General features: G+C 42.6%; 2 protein-coding genes and 2 pseudogenes across 3 annotated transcripts in view; 2 read left to right on the forward strand and 2 right to left on the reverse strand.

Moving 5' to 3' along the window:
- Position 1: 1 nt before the first annotated feature.
- SLC51A (solute carrier family 51 member A) lies at positions 2-17317 on the reverse strand. Of its 2 annotated transcripts, XM_019723681.3 has the most exons (9): positions 17036-17317; positions 16546-16640; positions 5128-5282; positions 3876-3949; positions 3300-3458; positions 2624-2735; positions 2204-2350; positions 1400-1505; positions 3-864 (listed from the first exon to the last, which is right to left on the reverse strand). In XM_019723681.3, exons 1-9 carry the CDS (start codon positions 17071-17073, stop codon positions 728-730), a joined length of 1023 nt encoding a protein of 340 aa, XP_019579240.1. In that variant the 5' UTR covers positions 17074-17317; the 3' UTR covers positions 3-727. The 2 variants fall into 2 exon arrangements, with proteins under 2 accessions (XP_074186273.1, XP_019579240.1); XM_074330172.2 differs by lacking the exon at positions 17036-17317 and having other exon boundaries at positions 2-864; positions 16490-16546.
- LOC148754794 (large ribosomal subunit protein eL42-like) lies at positions 9386-9821 on the reverse strand (annotated as a pseudogene).
- ZDHHC19 (zDHHC palmitoyltransferase 19) overlaps positions 9921-26019 on the forward strand; it is an 86253-nt gene continuing 70154 nt past the window's right edge. Inside the window, exon 1 of the transcript XR_016019538.1 lies at positions 9921-10759. The gene's annotated coding sequence lies outside the window, so the exon portion shown is untranslated. The remainder of the gene's footprint in view (positions 10760-26019) is intronic.
- Positions 22549-25888, forward strand: LOC148754795 (histone-lysine N-methyltransferase SETMAR-like; annotated as a pseudogene).

A 26019-nucleotide genomic window follows, 5' to 3' on the forward strand; every position in this document is an offset into this window, starting at 1 on the left:
TGTCATGTTTTATTTTCTGTGTTTTTGACCCGATCTACAGGTGTATGATACAGTTTATGTCTTGGGGGCTTTTACCTGTACTCTCAGTTCCTTTACTTTTGCATCCTAATTTATTTCCTCAAAATCAAGCTCCATGACCATATTCCTGGAGGATACCTTTTGCAGCTTGGCACAGAGACTCAAAAAACCACGGTCTCACGAAGGGAGGCTGATCCTGCTCTCCCGGGTCTGACGTCATCAGTGCCCTATTGACACAGATGTAAGGGAAAGAACACCTTCGATCTATTCTTTAGAAGCCTGGTTTCCTTGAGAGTTTGGGCTTGTACTGTCTTTGCCTGGCTGAGTTCTACTCCCATCCAAATATCGGACAAACTACCATGTACTCTTCCCCCTTTTCATTTGCTTTGAGAAAATTCAGTGACCTTTCAGTATACAAGTTTTAAGGGCTAATAGTGGCACCCCCAGGGGCAATGCGCGCAGTTATAGAGTTTCAAACTTCATCCTGTTTATCTATTATATAATAAAACTTAAAATACCGTCACAGGCAATATCAAAAACAATTTCATCCTATTACATAATTCACCTTCATCTCTATAGTCAAATAGAATCGGCCAGCTTGTGCTGACTAAGGAATCCTTCCCCATTTGGTCAAAGTGGAGGGGCAGTGAAGAAATGTTGTGCCTGTCTCACGAGTACAGTGTCTCTTTCATTGTCCAAGCCATCCACCTCAGGCTTTGAGGTCCAGATCCCGGTGTGGAGAACAAAAAGGTTCATATCCAACCTTGTCGTCTTTCCTTCTGTAGTACATTCGTGCCAGCACAGTAATCAGAAAAGTCTCCAGTATGAGGAGGTGGCAATTCATCACTGCATTGTGGGGTGAAATACAATGTAGGTTATGCGAAATTATCTAGGTGGTGTCCCACCAGCAGCCCTGACATGTGAGCTGAACAACTTTCTCCAATTTATCCTCAAATCAGGACCTGGAGATAGTAAGTTGTCATGAGTAGCGTACCAGGTTAATGGCAGAGCCAGAACCAGAACTTAGCTCTCTACCTTCTGCAGTCTGAGGCTAGCTCAAACCTCATTTCTTTTGTGTTTTATGGGCATGGCCTTCTGCTTTCTGACCACACCCATTCCTCTCCCAAAAGCTAAGGATTTTAACCCACGGCTTCCTGGATTGGCCATCAAGGCTGGCTTCAAGCTGTGGAATTGCAGCTCTCCTTTGGGTGATTACAGAAGTCATAGTCTCCTTAAAGTTTCTGTGGGGATTCTTGGAGATCCCTGTCTGGGTATCCCGAGCGGCAGCCAGCCTGGCCTACCTCTATGCTAAGGTCCTCCCTTCCCTGACCCTCCCCCTCTCTCCCATCCTGGAATGGGATAGGAGCCCCAGTGTGCTCACCTTGAGACCTGATTTTAGAGGAAAAGGGAGGCGAGCAAGCAATCTGCCCGGCGTTGGCCAAGACGGAGAAGATGGCTGGCTGTAGGGCGGTCAGGATGAGGAGAACCTGCAGGGGGGAGAGCAGCAAGGGCAGGGCGGGCCCAGCGGCCGTGGCACCGAGGCCAGCTGGCTGTGCTCGTGCTGTCCTGCCAGTGCATCGGCCAGCCTGTAGGTCTGTGCGGAGGGTCAAGACTCACGCTTGATTACAACTATACTAATTAGTACTATACTAATTAGTTAAGATGAGGTCATACTGGAGTAAGGTGGGTCCTTATTCTAACATGACTGGTGTCCTTATCAGAAGAGGAAAAGAGACACAAAACCCAGACACGTGAGGGGAGCCTGCCATCTGAGGATGGAGGCAGAAATCAGAGTGACGGAGCTGTAAGTCAAGGAATGCCGAGATTGCTGGCAAAACACCAGAAGCCAGGAGGAAAAAGGAAGGATTCTCCCTTGTAGGATTCAGAGGGAGCATAGCCCAGCTGACACCTTGATTTTTGACTTCAAGCCTCCAGAACTGTGAGACAATACATTGCTGTTGTCTTAAGCCACTCGGTCGGCATTTTATGGCAGCCCTAGCAAATGATTACAGCACAGAAAAGCAAAAACTGGGATGGGGCAAGGATCATTTTCCAAATCTCACAGGAAACCTAAGGCTTAAGAAGATTCCCAAACCTGCTTTTATCAGTCATTAGTCTCACCTCCTAACCGCAATTATTTGTAGCTCTATTATGAACCATCTTTTCTCTCCCAGGATATAGTTACCTGGAACAGAGCAAATTTGGCTCCCATGTTCTGCTCGCCCAGGTGCAGCTTGGCTTGACGGAAAATGATGGCGAGGGACCAGAGAGCCAAGAGGGTGGACACACCAAGGAAAGTGTTGATCCATAAAGCTGTGCTCTTCTCAGAAATCTGATGGCAGACCAGACAGTAGTCAAAGACGGAGGCAAGCCCTTTTCTTCTATTTCTTCCCCCATAGTGGGACAGGTAATAAAAAAGGTCCCAAAGCCGTGGCCTATTCCAGTCTCCTCTCTCTCCACCAGAGTCCTCAAGCCTCTATTTTCCCATATCCACCCTGTCCCTGGGGTCCTGCATCAGGGGGTGTCAGCTCTAGCTATTCCTTCTAGAACTCAAAGGTACTAAACAGGTCTTAGACTTTACTCCTGCCCCTTACTCCTGGCTTACGTCTGCTGGGTCAAAGATGCCATCAGGGACGAGAAACAGGCCCACCAGGCACAGTGCTATCCTGAAGAAGGCATACTGGAATGGGCCGAACATCAGCAGCTGGAGCTTCCTCCTGAGGGCAGAAGAGGGCTAGGAACATGGATCCATGAACTACCCACCTCGAGAAAACCTCCCAACCCCCTCGCTGGGCTCCTGGGCCCAGGCTTGGTTGCCATCACAGACACCAAAATAGTTAAATGAATGGGAACATAGGAAGAAGCCAGAATGCTGAGCATTGGGAACCTCCCTCTTGCCTCCCGCTCACTCCCAGACCACAATGGTACCTTTTGAGCAAGAACTATCTGTCAGTGTTGACCCAACCTCGTTAACCAAAATGGGCAGAGGGGCAAGTAAATAGCCAAAGTCCAGTTTGTTTTGTTTGCCTAAAGTTTGTGGGGGGCAGTGGGCTTAAGTGACGGGACCTTTGGAGTACTCCTTGCTCTGCTCCCCTTCCCCCTGGGTGGGTGCCCCGTGTGTGGGTCCTGGCTGGGGGATGCCCACCCTTTCATCATTGGGTTTGTTCCCTATAAGTCTAATTTCAAGAGACGTGCAACAGGGTAGAGGGAACCAGCAGACGCTCTGGGGAGAGTGCGGGAAGAGGTACCGTGTTCGCCGAGGACGTCTCTCCCTGCCTTACCTGGTGAGCATGAGTGGGGGACAGCAGAGGCAGCAGCAGCAGCAGGGGCCTGTGTGAATCCTCATCGGCGTGTCCTTCAGTGTCCTCACTACTGCCTCCTTCCCACCAAAGCCTTCCACCATGACCTGCATCAGCAGGTAAAAGCACACCGCATAAAACCTGCAGTGGGGGAGAGTGGGCCTGAGAGTACCAGAGGGGGCCGCAGCCAGCGGAGGGGACTCCCTTTGCTGCCAAAGAAGATGGGCTGCAAAGGGAGCAGGGAGAGGTGGCGCTTACCAAGGGGATCATGGTAAGGGCTGCCATTCTGAATGTGTGACCCGAGAGGAGAGAGAGGACAGGGGTCCAGGGGCCTGGGAAGGGGAATTTCAGGCTGTGGGAACAACATGGTGGCTGAGGATGGACACATCCAGAAGTTCAAGGCACCTGGGTTAGCACAAGTTGGAAAGGGATCAATTCGTGATCAATTACTAATCAGTTTGCAGGGATTTATGGACGGGATAGGGGATTCCGCAGTTGTGGGTAAGTGGGGAACAGAAGGATACCCGACCCCAAGCTGGGGGTGGGCAGGACACTCACGAGGTTATGGCCATTTCTACGAGCATGAGGGAACGAGGAATCCAGAGACCGAAGCAGCAGAACATGGACACCACCTGCTCGGAGAGGAGCAAGAAGCCATTTAGGGCAAGGAGGAGACTCCGTGTTCTCTCTCTCTTGAACTTTTTGTGGCAAAGGCTCAAGGAACCCAAACCTAAACATTTAAGGCACCATTACTTAAAAGTGGCCAGCTGGAAAAATCACTAATTAAATTAACTAATTAAAAACTTTTATTTTAATTCAGCTGTCAGTTGCTTTTATGTCCAAGGTGAGAGACAGCAAGTCACCTTGAGACAGGGACTCTTATGAAGACTATCTCATCCTGTATCCCTGGGTAAGGAGTATGTAAGTTAATCGTTAGGAGTAAATGGATCAAGATCCAGCACGCTCTTTTCAACACGTCATGTTATTAAAGCACCTCTGATGACTTGAGATGGCCTAGGCAGATGTCATCTGGCAGGAAAGGACCTCAAGGGCCCCACTGTCCACCCCGAACAGACACTTAGAGCTCATCACAAGGAAATAGAGGTCCAATTTTATGGTCTACGATATATTATAATACCATGTTTCCCCAAAAATAAGACCTAGCCGGACAATCAGCTCTAATGCGTCTTTTGGAGCAAAAATTAATGTAAGACTGGTATTGTATTATACTATACTATACTATACTATACTATACTATACTATACTATACTATACTATACTATACTATACTATACTATACTATATTATATGTAAGACCCAGTCTTATATAAGACCTTATATTAATTTTTGTTCCAAAAGGCGCATTAGAGCTGATTGTCTGGCTAGGTTTTATTTTCGGGGAAACACAGTAGCTGTGGGAGTTTAAAAAGCCTACAGCGGAAGGATAGAGTAAAGTATGACCCCATGGGGAAAAATTCCCTTCTACACGCTGAGGAAACACTGCTTGCCTGTACAGGAAGAAGGCTTGCTTTTAACAGTAATACTGTAGCGAGGGGAGTGCTGAGTGGGCTGAGCAGTTTCTTCAGCTGTCTCTGTAGCTCTAAGAATTCAAACACTCCATCCCACTGCCTGTTGGCCCTCCAAGCATGGGGTCCTGAATGCAAATGGAGATCAGATTACAAACCCCTACCCTAAGGTGGTAGAGGCAGGCAACCCTTTGCTGACTTGAATTGCTGAGTTTGGAGGAATTCTCAAAATGGTCCCTGCCTCCTCACCAGTCCCTCCCAAAGGGCAGCTACAGGGTCCTCACCGTGGGTGCAGAGCTGCTCCACAGCAGAGTCCGCCTCTTGATGGGGCAACGGGTGTTCTTGTACAGGTAGACAGCGTCCTCCAGGAAGATGGCGATTGAGCCCAGCACAAGCAAGGTCATGACGACCGTGAGGGCAATTTCCACAGGACCCAATGCTAGACAGGAAAGAGGGCAGATTCCAGTGAGTTGACGATCAGGACTGAGGGGCACAGATGTGGCTTCTTCACTTGGATCTAAATTGCTTTACCACATGTAGAATTGTCTGGCCCAGACACCCCTCCATGCAGAAGATTAGCTTTTTCTTAGACCTAGAATAGCCAACATGTGGCTAAGAAATAGTCATTCTTCTGCATGGAAGGGGAGACTAGACCAGACAATTCTAGATATGGTAAGGCTCACCTGAACCAAACAAATTTTACCATAATTAGCAAAAATATTGAGTTCAGAGTTCAGCAGGGCCTATTCACTTTTCTACCTCCAGTGTCAAGTGTCATGCTAGTGAGCACGGACCAATTAACATTATAATTGAAGCAGAATATAATTAGTGGTATATACTTTAGAAATGTTTAAATTTTATTTTAAAAATTATGTTATGAAACTGGGATATTAGAAAAGGATTTGAATAACAACAACAAAATGGATACAAGCAAAGACTATAAGGTTTTTCACCTGTGTTGGCCTCACAACTTCATTTTACATTAAATGTGGTTCAGTAGCTCTCTTTAGTGTTTATTACAATCTTTTGAGCAGTTGTTAAAAGTAGCTGTCCAGGTCCTACCCTCAGAGATGCTGCTTCAGTAGATCTGGGATGGACCCAGGAATCTGCATTTTTAACGAGCTTACCTGATAATGGTCAGTGGTAACAAACATTTTGACAAACACTGGTGAAGCTCTTCTGACCTCACCATTGCTACAGGAAAACTTAATATAGTCACAATATGTATTTCTGAACACGTGACTCATCAATGCAACAGTCAGTTTCAAAGTGTTCTGTGACTAAGCCCAGACCCTCATTCACCTATGTCTCTTCCCTAGTTGGCAGACTCTCTCCTTTCTACCTTCTAACTGGCTAGATCAGTGGAAGAAGGGGGAAAAGAAGACAGTTCATTGTCTTACTGTCTTGGGAGTAAAGAATGAGGAAGGTATTGGCTAGTCTGCCTTATGTTTTGGTGACTGAGGGCAACTCAGTCAGAGAGATATTACCGCTGAAACCAAACCAGGCAGGAAGGAGACCGAACCACAGTAAAGACTTGAGCTGTCATCTGGGTCAGTCATACCTCATGGCACCACGAAGAGCAACCAGGTCAAAGGTAAATCTGTCAAAAATACCACATTGCTCCTGGTTGCTTTTATTTCAGGGCACACGTTTTTCTCACTGTTTGCTTTACCCAAGGGGATCCCTTTATCTCTGACCACAGTTAGGTCTAATGACCAATCCAGAGGACCTGCCAAGGGGAAGGTGGCCCTTGGATTCCAACTCCCAGGCAGGACTTCTGAAGTCAGTGGTAAACGTCAATCACAGGCCATAAAAGACTGGATTGTGCTGTTTTTCTTTCCTCTTACCCATCCGTTTCTCCACCCACCTCCATTTAGTTAGGCTATAGCCCTCTGGGTGTCTAAATTCCTGGCTTGGCTTTCCTGTTCCTGTTGAACTCTATTGCCTCTTTCTCAATTACCTCTCCAGATATTGCTCTAGTAGGTCCTGCAAGTTTTGAATGTTAAAAAACTGGTTGCAGTACTTTATTTAAAAAGACTTTACCGTTTCCTACTTGAAATGTTAAAAATATAAACATCACAGAGGATTTCTTTTTACACAAGTTTACCCTTATACAACAAAAATGTGTATCTAAAACAATTATGGAGATACTCATAAAGTCTGTCATATTTCAAAATAATTCCAGATTAAAGAGATAAGTCTTTTAAAAATCAAACAGGGAAAATTGAGAGAGAAAAGAGAGCGAGAGAGAATTGTACTTTCATCAGGACTTTGGAGACGAGACATTTCTAAGCTTAGGAACAATCCAAAAAATCAGAGAAGGATGGTCAAATTTGACATAAAGTGTTTAAACTTTTAAATGTTAGAAAAAGGGGGAGCAAACAGACTTGGGGAAAGCATTTTTAATAAATGTGTACTCAAATTTAAGATCTTTATTGCATAAAGAAAATTAATAACAAACACAGGAGGCTCTTGCAAAAAAAAAAAATAGAAAAGTGATATTAACACAGCTCAGGACATGTGGGAAAATAGTCAACCTGCCTAGTAGAGAAGAGAAAATAACAGTGATATATTATTTTTGTTTTATTAAAAGATAATGTTTATAATATTATTGACTAATAGGCCTAAATTAAAAACAACTTAAGTGTCTGACAATATTGGAATTACTAAGTAAATTATACAACAGAGTATTATCCAGACATAAAAAATTTGTGCATGCCATAAAATATCTTTGCAAAGAGTATATAATAATATATTTTTTAAACTTATTAACACTCAATTAAAAAACCCCAAAACTTATTAGCAGACCCACACGTATGTAGTCATCTGATTCATGACAAAGGTTCCATTACAGTTTTGGGGGAAAGCATGTTGTTTTTCAAGACAGGGTGCTGGGTTAATTGGATATCCTTTGGGGGATAAAAAAGAACATTGACCCTCTCCTTCATATCATACAAAATACCTAAATGTAAAAGTTAAAACACAGTTTTTCAAAGAAAACAGAGAAGTACATCTTCATGATTTTGAGAGAGGCAAAGATGTTTTAAAGTAGGACACAAGAGCACTAATCATAAAGAAAAAATTGATAAATTGGACTTCCTTAAAATTAAGAACTTCCATTCGTCAATAGAAACCATTAAGAGAATAAAAAGGCAAGCTCAGACTGAGAGAAGATATTTGCAATACAGATATCCATCAAGAAACTCATATCCATAATATGTAAAGAATTCCTATCAGTCAGAAAAAGACACTATATTTTTTTTAAATGAAAAAAAGATTTTTTTTTCATTTTGACCCGAACACTTACTTTGCAAAAGAAAATATCCAAATCTTCAAGAAACAGAAAAAGGTGCTAAGTATCAACAGTTAACAGGGAAATACAAATGTGAGATGCTATGACATACCCACCAAAAGAGCTAAAATTAACAGAACCAACGATTCCAAGTGTTGGTGAGGATGAGGAACAATTGAAACGCTGTTGGGAGTGGTACAAGCAGTTTGGGAAACAAATTGGTAGTATCTATTAGAATTAAATATACACACCTACCCTATGACACAGGAATTCCACTCCTGGACACATATTCAGTAGAAATGAGCACTTATAATCACCAGAAGAATGTTCAGAGCAGCATTCTTTATAGTGGCCCAAACTGGAAATAGCCCATATGTTCTTCAATAAGAATACAGACAAAAAAATTGTGATGTATTCCCACAATGGAATATCACACAGCAATAAACAAGGATGAGCTACTGATACATGCGACAAAATGGATTATCTTAGAAACAGAATGAAAAGTAAGGAAGCCAGGCACAAGAACACATACTGTTTGATTTTGTTTATATAATTGGAAAACCAATCTATAAAGCCGACAGAGGTTAGAATAATGGTCTTTGTAGGAATAGTAAGTGAGGGGAGTATGAGAGACCCTACTGGATACTGGAAATGTTCTAAATCTGGATCTGGGTGGTGGTTTCACAGATGTACACATAGGTTAAAATACATCAAACCATATATTTAAGATTCATTGCTCTTTACGGCATGTAATTTACCTTAAACAAAAAAGTCTTGTGTGAACAAAGCAGAATGCAAAATTAGTGCAGTAAAATTATAACCATGTTTAAAGGATTTGATTGGGGAGAAAAAGGTAGAAAAGAGTTGAAGGAAAGAGTGAGGCACTACAAAATGGAAAGTCACAAAGAATTGTCCATAGTTGGCAGACTAAGAAATAAACTATAGGTATAGTATATAAAACTATAAGATAACCAACTAAAACTATTGACATAATTATATGGAGAGAACAGAAGACGGTTGGCACTAAGTAAGCTAAATCCGCATGTATCATAGAGGAAGCCACAGATAATGCCCAAAAATCAATGCCCCAGGGAATAATGGTGTACACATATTGGTGATTTGAAGGTAACTATCAGAAGAACCATCAGCTATAAAAGGAGGAGGATGATTAGAAATGGGAATGGATAGGGCAAGGGATTGTTTTTGTTTGTTTTGATTTTAGTGAACATATCCTCAAGATTTTATTGTTTTCATAATAAAACAAAATATGAAGCTCTCAACTGGATCACTTGGCTCTTTCTCCTATCTCCTCCCAGTTCAAAATGCTTGCATCTCTTAATAGCCAGCATTCTCTTAGATCTGCGGTGGGGCTCACGCATTCAAGCCTCAGGACAATGTTTGTAGTGTTAGCCGTTTTGTGGAAAATCAGCTCAAGTCTGCCCACCATAACCACTCTGCTTCCTGTCATAACGCTGCATTCCCTGCACACACAGAAAATCCTTGCCCTTCTTTGTACTGTGGCACTTTGTGGGGTTGGTGCTTGCCACACTTTTTACGGAAAGTCTGGGACGTTTTAGGACCGTTCACCATGTTTTTGAGAGCGCTATCAGCACGGAAATGTGGGAGGGGATTGCTGATTTTCATTAGCAGCCCTTTTGCACTATTTGAATTTTTAACCATGTTCATGCATTACTTTGATAAAATAAAAACATATAAAAATCATTGCATCCAAAAATGCCTCGAAATACTAAAACAACATTAGCAATGCTGTCTTCAGGTGATGAGACTGTGGTGTTCTTGTCTTCTATCTTTTCCAATTATTCTATAATAAAAATGTATTTTATAACAAAAATGTTTAAAAAAAAACACATTTTGCCAAACATATACTAACGTAAAAAATTCGTATGCTGTAATGCTTATAAAAACAGGACATAAAATTGTAAGTATAGGATGATTTCTACTAATATTAAATAAAAGCATAGAAAGAGGAAATTACACTGAGATAGTTGTGTCGTGGCATGGAATTAACCCCTGGTTGTTCGCAAAAGGTGAAAGTATTCAGACTCTATAAAGTGGGAGAGTGAAGAAAAGCTTTATTAAAGTTAGGAAGAGAGAGGCAGTGTCCAAAGATGATGGCTGCCACGGGTTGTAAGAAGAGAAACACCGGGGTGGGGGTGGTCACCGGGGCAGAGTCCAGAGTCTGAGAGTGGACAGCCACACTAACTTCAGGTTAACTTTTTCTTATATAGCAAAGGGGGAGCCGGTCAGGCAGGTTTGAGAGCTGACATCTCTTCCTGCGGTCTGGTCTGTTTGAAGACGATGTTATCTCCAGACTCCAGACTTGGACTCAGCCATCAAGGCCTGGGACTCTAATGTGTCACAAGTAAATACTGCTAGGAAGTCGTAATTGGATTCCAGTGTCCGGGCGCCCGAGGATTAAGAAATGGCTCTTTCCCAGTTAGGATGTTGTTAATTAATGAGGTATAGGTAGTCTTGAGAAAGGGAACAAACAGAGTTCTTCAGTTAACAGTGAGGCGAGAAGCAAAGAGAAAACAGCTGAATATCAGGACGGATCTAACTGCAAACTAAGTCTAATTACAGGTGAATAGACAACGAGCTATGCGGTGAGTTAAATTGCAAACTAGCTAAGTCTGACTGCATTATTGATTCCCTGAATTCACCCTTACAATTTGTAGTGCCTGTCTTTGAGTAGTGGGACTATAAATTACTTCTTTTCTTTTTATTGTTCTGGATTATCAAGATTTATTTTACTGAACCTGAATTATTTTTGCAATAGAAATGTTTAATTAAAAAATACACATATGATTTCATTTATATGTGGAATCTAAAAAAACAAAAAACAAAATAAATGAACAAACAAAACAGAAACAAACTCATAGATACAGAGAACAAAGTGATGGTTGCCAGATGGGAGGAGGGTTGGGGGAACTGGGTGAAAAAAGTGAAAGTGAAGGGATTTAGAAGTACAAATTGACAGTTACAAAATAGTAGAGGGAGTGTAAAGTACAGCATAGGGAATATAGTCAATAAGATTGTAATAACTATGTATGGTGCCAGGTGGGTTTAGATTTATCAGGGGAATCACTTCATTAGTTACATAAATGTCTAACTACTATGCTGTACACCTGCAACTAATATGTACTATTGAAGGTTAACTGTAATTGAAAAAAAAAAAATTAAAGAAATGTCTATTAAAAAAATATAGAGACAAAAGACAAAGTCCAGATAGGCAGAAACCAAAATTAATTCAGCAGATTTCTAAAAACCCATGTCCATTGTTGTGAGAGGGAGTCACTGCTGGAGGCCTTTCCTTGCCTGACCCTCACTGGCGGCTTGACTGTCATCCTCAGCTCCCTGAGAGCTGAGAGTGGAAACTGCCCTTCCGCACACAAGCCATCGAGGCCAAAGCCTTTCCCAGTCTTTCCTGTCCTTGCGACGCCCTCCTCCTTGGACATCTCCTCCTCCTTGATTCACAGAACCACAGTCCTCGTTCAACTCCTGGCCTCTGACCTTAGGTCTCCCCTATGATTCCTCATCCTCTCCCACACTTTGTGTTCTCCCAACTCAGTCACTGCAGCTCAGCTCTTCTCTGTTTACTGAGGTGTAGAATTTCCCTGCCACTCCTTCAGCCTCCCGACAACCACGTGAGCTCTTCCCACCTTCAGGACTTTATACTTGACTTCTGCTGGTTCAGCTTTTCTTCCTGAGCGCCTGATGGCCGGCTCCTTCTCCTCACTCAGCTCTCAGCTCAACCCGCTCTAAGTGCCTGTGTGATCTGCCCCCACCTCCACATGAGGTTATTTGCATATTTATTTACTTGCTCATTGTCTGTCCCCTCATCTTAGCGTAAATTCCACCAAGACAGGGACTTTGTCAGGTTTGTGCCTGGAACAGCAACTATGGACTATATGTTGAATGGAAGAGATAACCTCATGAGAATTCCTATTGTCCTCTCCATTATATAGGCTTTTTCAGGAAACAACAATAGAGTGTTAAGTACCTGGCCCAGGGTCACACAGCTTGGGAGGGAAGGAGGTAGGATTTAAATCCAGGGGTTCCTGATGCTAAACCCATACTCTCAACCATTATACCCGCCCGCTGACTATTGGTGTGTGTTCACATAGACATGGGAGAGCATGTGGAATGATATGAACAACCAAATGCAACCCTGAGAGGTTGTTTAAGTTCATGAAGGAAGGGGTGGGGCATATTCTGACTGTTCAATACAGAAATGCTTTTGCAAGTTCTTGTGACTGCTGGCTTTGGTACCCGATTCTTTCTCATACTTGCAGTATCTACAGGCTCTTGCGTGCACTTCCACGGTGCAAAAGCTAAGAAAGACAGAAATTCTTTGGCATCCACACCTTGACACCACTGCCCTCCATCAAACTCATTTATCTTTTTAAAAGATTGTCCCCTACAAAGGAATTTTGGAAATGCCTTAAACAAAGTTAAATGTTTCTTTCCTGCAGAGCCTACTCAAGTGTTTAATCTGATTTACAAAAAGGAGGTTACGGAATATAGCTTTTACAGAACTTGTTTTTCTACACACTCTGTTTTCATGAAGCACTCCTTGGGATTAGTATTCCAGGAAACACACTTTGGGAAATGCTTGTCTAACTGACCATTTTGTATACAATCATATCTTTAGCAACTAGCAAATTTCCCACTGTCTTGAAATAGCGAAGATTACTTTTTTAAATAATGAAAATAAAAGAACATTAAAATTTTGAAGCAAGAGTATCAGCCATAATCCTAGCTAGTTCCTAACCAAAAATTATTTTATTTTTGCATATTTGTTCCATAGAGGTTAAGAGCATATGCTCTGGAGTCAGAGATACCTGAATTCAAAGCAAATTTCCACTTACTGCTTGCTCTTGGACAGGTTACTCATCCTCTCATTAAACCTCTTAGTACAGCACCTGACATGTAGTATTTTTGCTCAATAAAAAGTAGCTTTAAAAAACATCCTTGTTAAAGTGCATACATATTATATTACTGCAATCATACTGTAAAATTTTGTGTTGTTTTTTTATCTAACATTTCATCACAGCCTGTCAAAAATGATTTTTATAATTATTTTTTAAATTATACATATTTCAAAAATGAAATAGAGCAAACATTACTATACCCATAACCCATTTTAAAGTGTTATGATTTTGCCAATTTTGCTTCAAACGTTATTTTTAGAAAAATGAAACATTACAGATGTATTTGAAGGCCCCCGTATGTAACTCCTGGATCTTTTTCCCTTCCTTACCTCACCTCCCAGGGCTCACTACTATTCTGAAGTTGGTGTATATCTTTTCCATTTATGGTTTAATGTTTCACAACATGTGTACATATTCAACATGCTATATTGCTTTCTCATTTAAAAAAATCTATATAAATGGCATTCATCCTGCAAAACGCTTTTTCCACTCAACATTGTTTTCATGATTGTTATTTTCAGAGAGTTCCTCTATTCATATACCTACAGTTAGAATTGCTGGGTTGGAGGAGAGGTGAATCTTCAGTGTTACAGATATCTAATTACTCTCCGAAGTACTGATACCAATTTATACTCCCACCAGCCATCTGTACGAGTTCGTGGTTCACCTCAAATTCAACATCACTTGGGATTAACAAGACTTTTTATTTTTGCCTATAAGAGAGTAGTGACATGATATTTTATTATTTAATTTGTGGCTCCCTAATTCCCAAGAAAATAGATAATCTTTTTGTGTATTTATTGCCCATTTGGATTTCCCCTTCTGTGAATTATCTGTTCATATATTTTATCCAATTTTTATTGGTAATTTTCCTACTACTAACTACTCATCCTTTGTTGGTTATAGGCTTGAAAATATCTTCTCCCAGTCTATGGTTTGGCTTTTAACGTTGTTGATAGTGTTTTCAGTTGTGCAGAAGTTTGTTTGCTTTATGTAGTCAATCTCCGTGATTATTTATGGTTTCTGTGTTGAAGAAATTACTCTCTGCTGTCAGAAAGATATCTTTTCTCTATTTTCGTTTGTAAAAATGTTTGCATTTTACATTTAGCTGTTTAATATACCCAGATTGAAGCTATGTTGGAGCTATTTTCATGTTCATTTATTTGCCATAGGGACAGGCAATTGTCCAGCATCATTTCTTGAAGAGACCATATTGCCCCACTGATGTGTACAGCGTCCTTTCAGAGAGCAAGTCCCCAAGTGGGTATGGGTCTGTTTCTGGGCCCTCTATTTTGTTCCTTGTTTCTACTTGTCAGGTCCCTTGTAGTTATTGCCTCAGTGCTTTAATTAGTCTTATTATAAGCCTTAATTTCTGGTAGGGCAGGTACCTTCCTTGTACTTTTTCAAAACTGTCTTGGCTTTTCGTGGCCCTTTACAGTTCCATATAAATGTTTGGATCAGTCCATTAAAAAAAAAAATCCTGTAAGAATAATTGCAGTCACATCGTATGCATTTCAAAAATGGATTAGCGAAAGGTTTAGTAGTTCTTCCAGAGCAGCTTTCTTGAATGGCATTTACTATAAGGAACAGCAGAGTTTATAAGTGAAGGAGGAAGGAGTTCTCCACATCCTCCAATGGGCACCGCTTCCTGACTCTCCTACTTCTGTCAGTGTCGTCGCCATTGCCCCGATTCCCAGAGTCATCTTTAGAGTCTCTTTTTCCTTTACTCACCTTGTCTAGATATTTACCAGATTGCCTGCTCTTTCTTTGGATTGCCTGTGTGTCCCCACCTTCCCTTCCTGTCCCTGACACTGCTCTGGTTCAGACTCTCGTCCCTCATGCTGGGCTGTGGCAATAACCTCCAATTTATACCCCTGCCGCTCAAGGTTTTTCTTCCCCAGGTCCGTCTTGATTACTCATCCGAAGCACTATCCTGCCCCTCCCAGTGTGAGAGCCCTCACAGCGCTCCTTCCGTCTACAGGGTAAAGTACAACTTCTCGATCATTGGGCCGCACCTTACCTGCCCAGCCTCTCAATTACCCCCTGCCTCCCTACCTGCAACCTTGAATCCCGCCAGACCTAGCTCCTCAGAGTCTGGGGGAGCTGTCTGCTCTCTCTATCTCTGTCCTTACCCCTGCTGTGCCCACAGCCTGCTCGCCACTCTCCAGCTGCTACCCACTCCAACAGTTCTGTCTGGGAACCAGGCAGCTCGCCAGACTTCCTGGCCCAGAACGGTCTGCCTATTTTGAACATTCTCGGTGCTTCCATTTGCACATTTTGTAGCAGAGCAATGTGAGAACCGTTTTCACTGTGAAAGTCAGGGTTTCTCAGTTCAGCATTGCTGACACTCTGACTCAGATAATTCCTTGTTGTGGGGGGGTTTCCTTTGTTTGCAGCATCCCTGGCCTCTGCCCACTAGATGCCAAGTAGCACACCCTAGTTGTAGCAACTGAAACTGTCTCCAGACGTTGCCAAAAGTCCCCTGGGGGAAAAACTGCCTTGGTGTAAGGGAATACTTGTGTCACCAGCTGCCCTCTGTGAATAAGAGGTCCTTGGAGTTAGATGCAGCAGCTGCCGATGGGCACGAACCACAGAGCAGCTATGAGGTTTCTCTGGGCACTCTCTGGGCACTCTGGTCCAGAGCACCTGAAACAAGGCTGAGCATTGTCTGAGGACATGGCCACGTGTGCCGCCTAACGCACACTGACCACAGCCTGTCTAGTCCTTGAGGTGACAACATCAGGAAAAGGGCTGGGAAAAGGTTAAGGTACCATGGCGACACAGGCTCCTATTCATCTCTGTCTGAGAAGTAGTTCATCGTGCAATAGAAAAACAAAATAAATGTGGATGAGCCACATTGGTTATGAAGATGCTGGGGTCATTTGACCATCACGCTTTAGGCATCCAAAGAGTAAACTGCGTCTCATCCTCAGCCTTTCACTTTCAAAAGCAGTTCGGTGCTAGGAATCTAGTTGGCCAACTCTGTCAGAATACTTTTCCAGGTTCATCTAAGTTTTAACAACATCATTCACAATAACCCCCTCAAATGGCATAGGTCCTTCCCTTGAGGCTGTTGTGCAGGCCTCAAGGGGATTCTGTGGGGTTTGGGTCATTGGGGCCATCTTGAGTCCCTGGATGGCTCTGGGCGCTGAAAAATGCTCTAGGCCAGCATTCCCAATTGGAGTGAGCTTTGAAGCTAGGATTTGTGGGAGGCCCAACATGCATGTTTGTCTCCTGGGCTAGGTTGTCATGCCCCTCTTTCGGCCTATTGGCTCGTCAAGGAGTTGATCTTTTCCAAGGCTTTAACCATGATAGACAGACACTGGGCCAGCCATCCTCTCAGGGTCACTAGGCTGGCCGCTCAGGGCCACTTCTCTGCTCCTCTCAGCTGTCCTGACTTACCACTGGGATGCTCACTTCCTCCTTTAGGTTCCCTCTGGGGCAGGTTCCTGACTCACCTCTCAGAAGCTGGGCTGCAGTGGGAGGGTGAGAGAAGCAGGCAGAGGGAATGCTGTAATTATTTTTCAGTATTTCCAGAAGATCTGCCGTGTACCTGGAGAGACACCAGCCTGTGTTCAGAATATGAGGATTTGTGGAGGGGAGAGGTACCAGATGGGACACCAGTTACTTGACACTCCCGAGGGATGGGTATCCAGCTGGTGGGGCTTCTGTGCATGCCCCCCCCACACACACACACAGCTCCCAAGTCTGGGCTCTTACGCTCCCTGATTGTAGAGAGAAAGCCAAAGCTCTAGGGGTCACGCACTGGCCCCACGCTATAGTGTCCCTGAGGACCTAGAGGCCAGCCAGACCGTTATCAGCCCTGTCTCATTCTGTGGGCTGGGAACCAAAGGGCCCTGGCAGGGAAGCAGGGACAGGTTGGAGCGATAGGAGCCACCGGATGCTTAGCAACTGGCTCTTGGCTTAGGGCCTGCTGCCCTCACTCACCTGGGGTCAAGCTTTATCTGAGTCCTGTCTGGCTCCATTGTCTTCTCTCCCTCTCCGGTTCTCCTGGTAGGCCCTGCGGGGCAAGGAAGGGCAGGCGGGCAGGTGAGGGCCCTGAGGGAGGCGGCTCCTGGCCGTGCTGCCTGCAGGCTCTTCCAGAGGTCTCCCGTAGATGATAGGTGCAGTGGCTTTGTCTTCACCTGGGGATTTCTCCCTCCTCAGGCTTCCTGTGCCTGTGGGTCCCTATCTCAGAGTTCGTTACAGAGGAATTTGAAACTTGATCCTTTCCGCTGGCTGAGTTCCCAGGTTCCTGACTCCTCCCCGTCCCTAGGTGTGGTCCCTCCTGCCTCCCTCCCACAAATGCCTTTGGCCATCTCTTGCCCACGCCTCCCTCACCCCCATCACAGCCCACCTCCATCCTCAATCCTCCACCTAAGGAGCCTTCTGGGGCTTTGGTAGGACAAAGTTCTTGATCCTCCCCTCTTTGCTTCCTGGTCACCAACTCCCTCTCCCCCAAAACCTGGCTGGAACTCAAGCTCTGGGGCCCTGGAGGTGGGAGAATCAGGGTTGAGGCTTTGACTGTGTTGCTATTGGTGGCTTGGCACGTGCAAGGAAGGACTAGCCTGAAAAGGAAAAGCCCCTGTGAGTTTCCCAAAACCCAGCCCCCCACATCTTCATGATGGGCTTATGCAGCCAGACAGCAGCAGAAGGTGCAGCAAATGGGAGGGAGGCTGTATTTAAGAGGCAGGGATGCTGAGTGAGATTTCTGAGCATATTGACAGATGTTTAAAAACTGTGCCAAATTATATGCTTATGAACTATTTTATTAATTGGTGATCTCTCTTCTCTTTCCAAATAGACTTATCAGAGGCCAAGAACAGTACCCCTGGGTTTCTAGCACAGGGTCTGACACATACTATGTGCTCCTTAGAACTGGTTGCATGGCTGATAAAATAATAAAATCACAGCAACAGCAGCAGCTAATGTCTATTGAGACTTTATGGCGACCAGGTGCTGTAGGAAATGCAGTATGTTCCTTATCTCATTTAACCTTACACCCACTTTTAAAAGGTAAGTACTATCTTTATTCCCAGGCTCAGAGAGGTTACGACACCAGGTTGGGTAGAAAGCCGTGGAGATATGGAGAGAAGCAGAAGGGACCAGGGTTAGGGCTTTGTTGAGGTTCAGGTGAAGACTTTTGATAGTAAGAGAAGGGCCAATGAGAGGTTCAAGACAGTCAATTCTGGGAGGGCAGAGGAGGCTCCCTGCCCTGGGCTGGTGAGTAGATACAATTAGAGGAAGCAGTTACTGGTGTGGTACCAGAAGGATTCCCTATTCCAGTCCCCAAACACCTCAAAATATCTCCTGAGGGTCAAGCAAAGTCCTCTTCCTCTTTTCCTCTCCTTCTAAAGGATGGTTCTCAGGGACAGGACAGTGCAGTGATCCAGGATTCTCAGGGCCCCATCACCCCCTAAGGTGGAGGTTCGGAAACAACAAGGAAGACACGGACACTGACCCCCAGAGGGTCAATTGCCTTAACTGACTGGCCTGCCCTGACAGAGCCGCTGTTGACTCACCTCCTCAAACCATTGCCACAGAAATACTCCCTGGGTCATTCATCTCTAGCCTGTGAGAGGCCTTGAGCTTAATTGCCTAAAGCCTTGAACTTTAGACTTATCTAGAGCAGATAACAGGTGCTGAGGATGGTCTCTGAAACTTCTTCAAGGACAGAACTGGGGGGTGTGGAGGGGAGGAGAGAGGAGGGTTGAAAAGAAGGAGGGAGTCAGGAAGGGAAGGCAGCTGGGGTGACACTCAGTTTTCCCCCGCCCGGCAGCAGGGGCTGGGGAGACTGGATAATTCTCAGGATGGATGCATGGGGGGGAGAAATAGGCGGGTGCTGGTGAGAGGGAAGGCTTTAGCTCTGATGAAGTACTTCTGCCCCATCCAAAGCCCCGAATTGGTTATCTTCTATACAGTGTGACCCATGGACTATTAGAGGGCAATGCCCTAACTCAAGACCAGCCCATTTATAGCAAAGGTGTAGCAAGAAAAGACCAGCTGCACTAGCCAATCGGATTCTTGTTCATTTTTGACGTCTAGATGTCACTGACTTCTAGAGCCAAGAAAAATGAATCATTCTTCATTGGGGGGTTTAATTTCCCCCACAAAATTGTATGATAACATGATAGGATACCTGTAACTTCAATTTGGGCTCGTGGTGTTAAGGGTCATTTTTGAAAGATCAAAATATTTAAAACACACACACACACACACACACACACACACACACACACATGAATTTCATCAATTTTGCCCAGGGCTCTGCAATCATTGATATCTAAAAAAGTTTCTTATTGAGATAAAATTCACATAACATAGACTTCATCGTTTTAGTCATTTTAAAGTATATTATTCAGTGGTTTTTAGTATACTCATAATATTGTGTAATTACCACCATTAATCTAATTGCAGAATATTTCCATCATCCCCAAAAGAAACCTCATATTTCCCAATTCCTCCTTCCTCACATCCCCTGGCAACCATTAATTTGCTTTCTGCTCTATGGACTTGCCTACTCTGGACATTTCATCTAAATGGAATCATACTATGTGTGGCCTTTAGTGTCTGCTTCTTTCACTTAACATAATGTTTTAAAGTTTTATCATTGTTGTAGCTGTATCAGTATTTCATTTCTCTCATGACTGAATAATATTCTGTCATATGGATATACCATGTTTTGTTTTATCCATTCATCAGTGAATGGATGTTTGGGTCGTTTCCATTTTTTGGCTATTATGGATAATGTTGCCACTTTGCTGAACTCATTTATTAGCTCTGTCTGTGCGTGTTATTTAAGGTTTTCTATATATTAGTTGGTGCAAAAGTAATTGCAGTTTCAAAGGTTAAAAATAATTGCAAAAAACACAATTACTTTTGCACCAACCGTGAGCTAAAAGATTATGTCATCTGCAACTAGAGATAGTTTTACCTCTTCCTTTCCAGTGTGGATATTTTATTTATTTTTCCTTAAAGTATTTTTTTTTTAATTTTTCAATTACAGTTGATATACAATATTATATTAGTTTCAGGTGTATAGCATACTGGTTAGACCTTTATATAACTTACGAGGTGATCTTCCCAATAAGTTTAGTACCCACCTGGCACTATACATAGTTATTACAATATCATTGACTACATTCCCTATGCTGTATTTTATATCCCTGGGACTATTTTGTAACTGCCAATTTATATTTCTTAATCCCTTCACCTTTTTCATCCAGCCCCCCAGCCCCCTCTTACTTTTGTTCTTGCCTAATTGCTCTGGCTAAAACTTCCAGTAAAATGTTCAATAGAATTGGCAAAAGCAAGCATACTAGAGTTGTTCCTGGTCTTACAAGGAAAGTTTTTAGTCTTTCACTAGTAAGTATGAAGTTAGCTATGGGCTTTTTATAAATGCCCTTTATCAGGTTGAGAAAGTTCCCTTCTATTCCTAGTCGGTGGGATGTTTTAAACATTTAAGGGTGTTAGATTTTGCCAAATGCTTTTTCTGCATTGATATAAGCATATTGTATTTTTTTGTTCACTTATTAATGTGATGTAATACACTGATTGATTTTTGTATGTTGACCCACTCTTGTACTCCTGAGAGCAATCTCACTCAGTTGTGATGCATATAATGCTTCTAATATGCTGCTAGGTTCAGTCTGTTAGTATTTTGTTGAGGATTTTTGCATCTATATTCATAAAGGATATTGTTCTGCAGTTTTTTTCTTGTGATGTCTTTGTCTGGCATTGGTATCAGGGTGATATTGACCTCATAGTGTTACTGTTCTACAGTTCTACAAAGTCAAGAGGCAAGGTTGGTGGAAAGAAAAGCAGGTTTATTCAGAAGGCCGGCATTCTGAGGGAGGACAGTGGACTGCTGCCCAAAGGCCATCTCCTTGGTCCTAGACCGGTCAGAAGGTTTTATAGGTACACAAGGAGAAGCAGAACAAAGGAAAGGGGGAGTCAGTCAGGCAGGTCTGAAGGCTGATGTCGTGCCCCAGGTTCTGGTCTGTTTGGGGTTTTTTTTGTTTTTGTTTTTAGTTTCAGGTGTACAATACAATGCAATAGACGTTTCACCCCTCACAAAGTGATAACCCCCCTCCCCCAATCTATTGCCCTTCTGGCACCATATAAATCTATTACAATGCCATTGATTTTATTCCCTATGCTGTACTCCATGTCCTATGACTATATATATTAAATTATAGTTGACATACAATATTATTCAGCTTCAGCTTCAGGTGTACAGTGCAGTGGTCAGGCATCTATACCGTCCATGAAGTGGTCTCCCTAATAAGACAAGTGTCTATTGGATACACTACAAAATCTTTACATGATTGTATTCCCCAAACTGTCTTTCATATCCCCATGGCAATATTGTAGTTGCCAATTTGTGTTTTCTTATCCTCTCCTCTTCTCCCTCATCCCCACACCCCTCCCATCTAGCAACCATCAGTTTTTCCTCTATATCTCTGAGACTATTTCTGTTTACTTTGCTCATTTATTCTGTTCTTTAGATTCCACAATATAAGTGAGATCATATGGTATTTGTCTTTCTCCAACTGACTTATTTCACTTAGCATAATGTTCTCTAGGTCCATCCATGTCATTGTAAATGGTAAGATTTCATTCTTCTTTATAGCTGAGTAATACTCCATTGTATAAATGTACCACAGTTTCTTAATCCAGTCATCTAGCGATGGGCATTTCAGTTGTTTCCAAGTCTTGGCTATTGTGAATAGAGCTACAATAAACATAGGGGTGCATATATTTTTTCAAATCAGCATCTTGGATTTCTCTGGATAGATATCTAAGAGTGGAATTGCTGTGTCATAAGGTAGTTCCATTTCCAGTTTTTTGAGATGCCTCCATACTGATTTCCATAGTGGCTGCACCAATCTGCAATCCAGAGTCTGGTCTGTTGTAAGATAATGTTATCTCCGGACTGGGCCACTGCAGCCTGGGGCTTTATGCTTCACCAGTAAAAACTGCAAGGGAGTTGCAAAATGGATTCTGGTGTTGGTTGCCTGAAGATTAAGGGTTTACTTTTTTTGGTTAGTGCTCTACTAATTAACTAGATTACCAAAGAATGTGCAGCCTTGAGAAAGGGAACAAAGCAGAGTTCTTAAATCAATCAGTGAAGGGAAAAACAAAGAGACAACAGCTGAGTATCAGGGTGGATCAAACTGCAAACTAGTTAAGTCTAACTTCGTAATTGATTCCTTGAGTTTCACCCTTACAAGAGAATGAATTAGGAAGTATTCTTTTTTTTTTTTTTTTTTTTTTTTTTTTTTGTCTCTTCTATTTCTTGGAAGAGTTTGAGAAGGGTTGGTGTTCATTCTTTAATGATTGGTAAAATTTACCAATGAGGCCTTAGGCCATTCTTTTTTGAAGAGCCCACCATGTTGTCAAACTTGTTGATTTTTCCTTCCTCAATTTTCACCTGTTTTAGACTTTTGGGGTGATTTAAAAGGTACTTTAATATAGCATATATCAATATCATAAAATTCTGTGAAATTTTAAATTTCACTTTGCAATAAATTGTCATTGTACCTGCTCTTGACATTGTTTTACATTGCAGTTGAGATGGGAAAGGAAGATGCTAGTATACAATGAAAGGCGATCTTTGAATAGGGCCTCATTTCTTATTTATTAGTGTTATTTCTTATTTTTGTGTTATGATGTTTTTGTTTACTATGTAACATCATAAATTTAGGGATTCAGATGATGAGAAACAAGAATGCAAAAAACCCCTGAATTCGAAAACTACAAAAGTTGAACTACATGCTGCTAAATTCAATAAGTTAATGAAACAAAAAGTCCACAAACAGACTCTAGAAATTAGCATGCAGGATGATTATTGGGGAATCATTTTAGGATCAACACAGTGGAAAGGAAGGGAAGGAAATGGGACTGAGCACAGGGAGCAATCTGTAGCAAAGGCCTCAGCTAACCCGAAGGTCACAGTGGGATGGGATGGCCCTTCAGAATTGTCTTGCATTGGGGCAAAGTGGCTGGGCCTTTACACCCTTACGTTGGCCACTCCTTAGATGCAAGCTGCCCCTGGGACCTTGGGTAAGCAGCTTTCTTTAGGAGAGGCAATCCCCCAAGCTAAGTCTGTTTCCAACAGCTAGGGGCATAAGTTCTTCATTTTTGGAGGGGGGTCTGAGAGGTACCTCACAGTGCCACTCACAGACCTTAATATATATGAAAAATTTAGTGTCTGTTGTTAGAGGGAAAAGAAAGCTTACTCGATAAATGACGCTGGAACAAGTGATTATGATGATGTGGGAAAAATACATGATTAGACCCTTACCTTCTATCTTAGCCCACATTAACTTCTGATAGATTAAAGAGTTAAATGAAAAAGAAAACAAGAGGCCCCGGAGAGGAGCATGTCCGCCAGTCGAGCCAAGAAAGTGAAGAAGGCCATCAAATCGTGCCCCGAGTGTGACCAACAGGTTCCTGTTGCATGTAAATCTTGTCCCTGTGGTTATGTATTTATTAATAGGAAATTTCTACAAATAAACCACTCAGAGAAATCATCATCTTTTACAGACATGAACAATACCATATCTTTGAAAGATTTGCAAATACCTTTTTTTTTATGAATTTCAACTAGGACAGAGTGCAGCCATGGCAAGTAGAAACATCACTTCTGTCTTTGAAGAAGTCTCCATTAGTGAAAGGACTATCGCTGGTGGTTTGACAAATTTCGTTCTGGGGACCTAAGTCTGAAAAATGAGCCTCGAGGGAGGCCCAGATCTGTTTTAAATGAAGATCGATTGAGAGCCATGGTGGAAACTAACCCCCAAAAAGCAATTCGAAGCCTTGTGGCAGACTTCGAAGTTTCTGCTACAACAATTTCTCGACACCTGGCAGCAATAGGAAAGGTGAAAAAATTCGACAGGTGGGTTAACACCAGTTGATGGATGATGATAAACTGAGATGGTTAGAGAGATGCTCATCCCTTACGGTTTGAAAGAGCAGAGAGACTTGTTTTGGAGAGCATTACGAGTTTTTTCGAAAAACAAAATTAAAAGTGAGCTGGACAATGGTTGGATGTTGATGAAGTTCCCAAACAGGTGTTAAAGCCATCGTTGCAACCAAAAATGGTTTTGTAACTGTATGTGGTATGCGAAAAGGGTATTTCATTACTGCTTTTTAACCCAGACTGCTTTTACTGTTTTAAAACTAACAATAGCATTTTATTGTCAAGAAGTTGAAATTATGTATTAAAAACTGATCGAAAAGTAAAAGAAAACAAGAAATAATTAAGTATTTATCAGAAGGAGAGGGAAAGCCTTAGAAGTAAAGTAAGATGATGTGAAGGAAATGATCAATAGATTTGATTACATAAAAACAACAAAAACTTTACATTAAAAATTTTACACAAAATTAAAAGGCAAACAACAAACTGAAACATATTTGCAATAAACACAGCCCAAAATTTTAATATAAAAGAGCTCCTGCAAATCAGAAAGAAAAACCCAACATTTCCTTCAAAAGCACAAATGGATGTGGAGAAATTGGAACCCTTGTGCATTGTTGGGGGAATGTAAAATGGTGCAGTGGCTCTGGAAAACAGTATGGCAGTTCCTCAGAAAATTAAACATAGGATTATTGTATAATCCTGAAATTTCACCTCTGGATATATACCCAAAATAATTGAAACCAGAAACCTGAATATATACTTGTGCATCTATGTTCATAGTAGCATTACTCACTTTCTCCAAAGGTGGAAACAACCTAAGTGTCTATCAACAGATGAATGGATAAACAAAATGTGGCGTATACATACAATGAAATATTATTCAGCCTTAAAAAGGAAGGAAATTGATACATGTTACAACATACCAATTTCCAGGACAGCTAAAGGCCAAGGGTGAAACTTAAGGACATTATGCCAAATGCCAGACACAAAAGGACAGCTATTGTGTTATCCCACTTACATGAATAATTAAATTCATAGAGTCAAAAAGTAAAACAGTGGGGCCGGCCCGGTGGCTCAGGCGGTTAGAGCTCCGTGCTCCTGACTCCGAAGGCTGCCGGTTCGATTCCCACATGGGCCAGTGGGCTCTCAACCACAAGGTTGCCAGTTCAATTCCTCGAGTCCCGCAAGGGATGGTGGGCTCTGCCCCCTGCAACTAAGATTGAACACGGCACCTTGAGCTGAGCTGCCTCCCAGATGGCTCAGTTGGTTGGAGCGCGGGCTCTCAACCACAAGGTTGCCAGTTCAATTCCTCAAGTCCCGCAAGGGATGGTGGGCAGCGCCCCCTGCAACTAAAATTGAACACGGCACCTTGAGCTGAGCTGCCGCTGAGCTCCAGGATGGCTCAGTTGGTTGGAGCCTGTCCTCTCAACCACATGGTTGCCGGTTCGACTCCCGCAAGGGATGGTGGGCTGCGCCCCCTGCAACTAGAAAAAACGGCAACTGGACCTGGAGCTGAGCTGCGCCCTCCACAACTAAGACTGAAAGAACAACAACTTGAAGCTGAACAGAACCCCCCACAACTAAGATTGAAAGGACAACAATTTGACCATTGTTCCCCAATAAAAGTCCTGTTCCCCTTCCCCAATAAAAATCTTTAAAAAAAAAAGTAAAACAGTGGTTACCAGGGGCTGAGGGGAAGAGGGAATGAGGAGTTAGTGTTTAAGGGGTATAGAGATTCTGTGTGGAGCAACAAAGTTCTGAAGGGAGATGATGCTGATGGCTGCACAACAATGGAAAGGTACTTAACATCGTTGAACTGTACACTTGAAAGTGGTTTAAACAGTGAAATTTATGTTACCTGTATTTACCACAATTTAAAAAAGAAAAATGCCCCAACACTTCCACACTGAAATGTGAGAAAAAAGAAAGAAAGGAAGGAAGAAAGGGAGGGAGGGAAGGAGGGAGAGAGGGAGGGAGGGAAAAAGGAGGGAGGGAGGGAGGGAGGGAG

This window comes from Rhinolophus sinicus, chromosome 17 (assembly GCF_057876585.1).
Source record: "Rhinolophus sinicus isolate RSI-liver-muscle chromosome 17, RSI-T2T, whole genome shotgun sequence".
NCBI lineage: Eukaryota > Metazoa > Chordata > Mammalia > Chiroptera > Rhinolophidae > Rhinolophus > Rhinolophus sinicus.

Bases quoted from the DNA above. Each gene is read 5' to 3' on its own strand.
- SLC51A (XM_019723681.3), bottom strand. From the start codon at position 17,073: ATGGAGCCAGACAGGACTCAGATAAAGCTTGACCCCAG. The intron at 3,459-3,875 runs GTGAGTGTCCTG...CCCCCACTGCAG, and splicing joins GTAGAAATGGCCATAACCTC to GTTTTATGCGGTGTGCTTTT. The intron at 2,736-3,299 runs GTAAGGCAGGGA...TTCTGCCCTCAG, and splicing joins CCCCCACTCATGCTCACCAG to GAGGAAGCTCCAGCTGCTGA.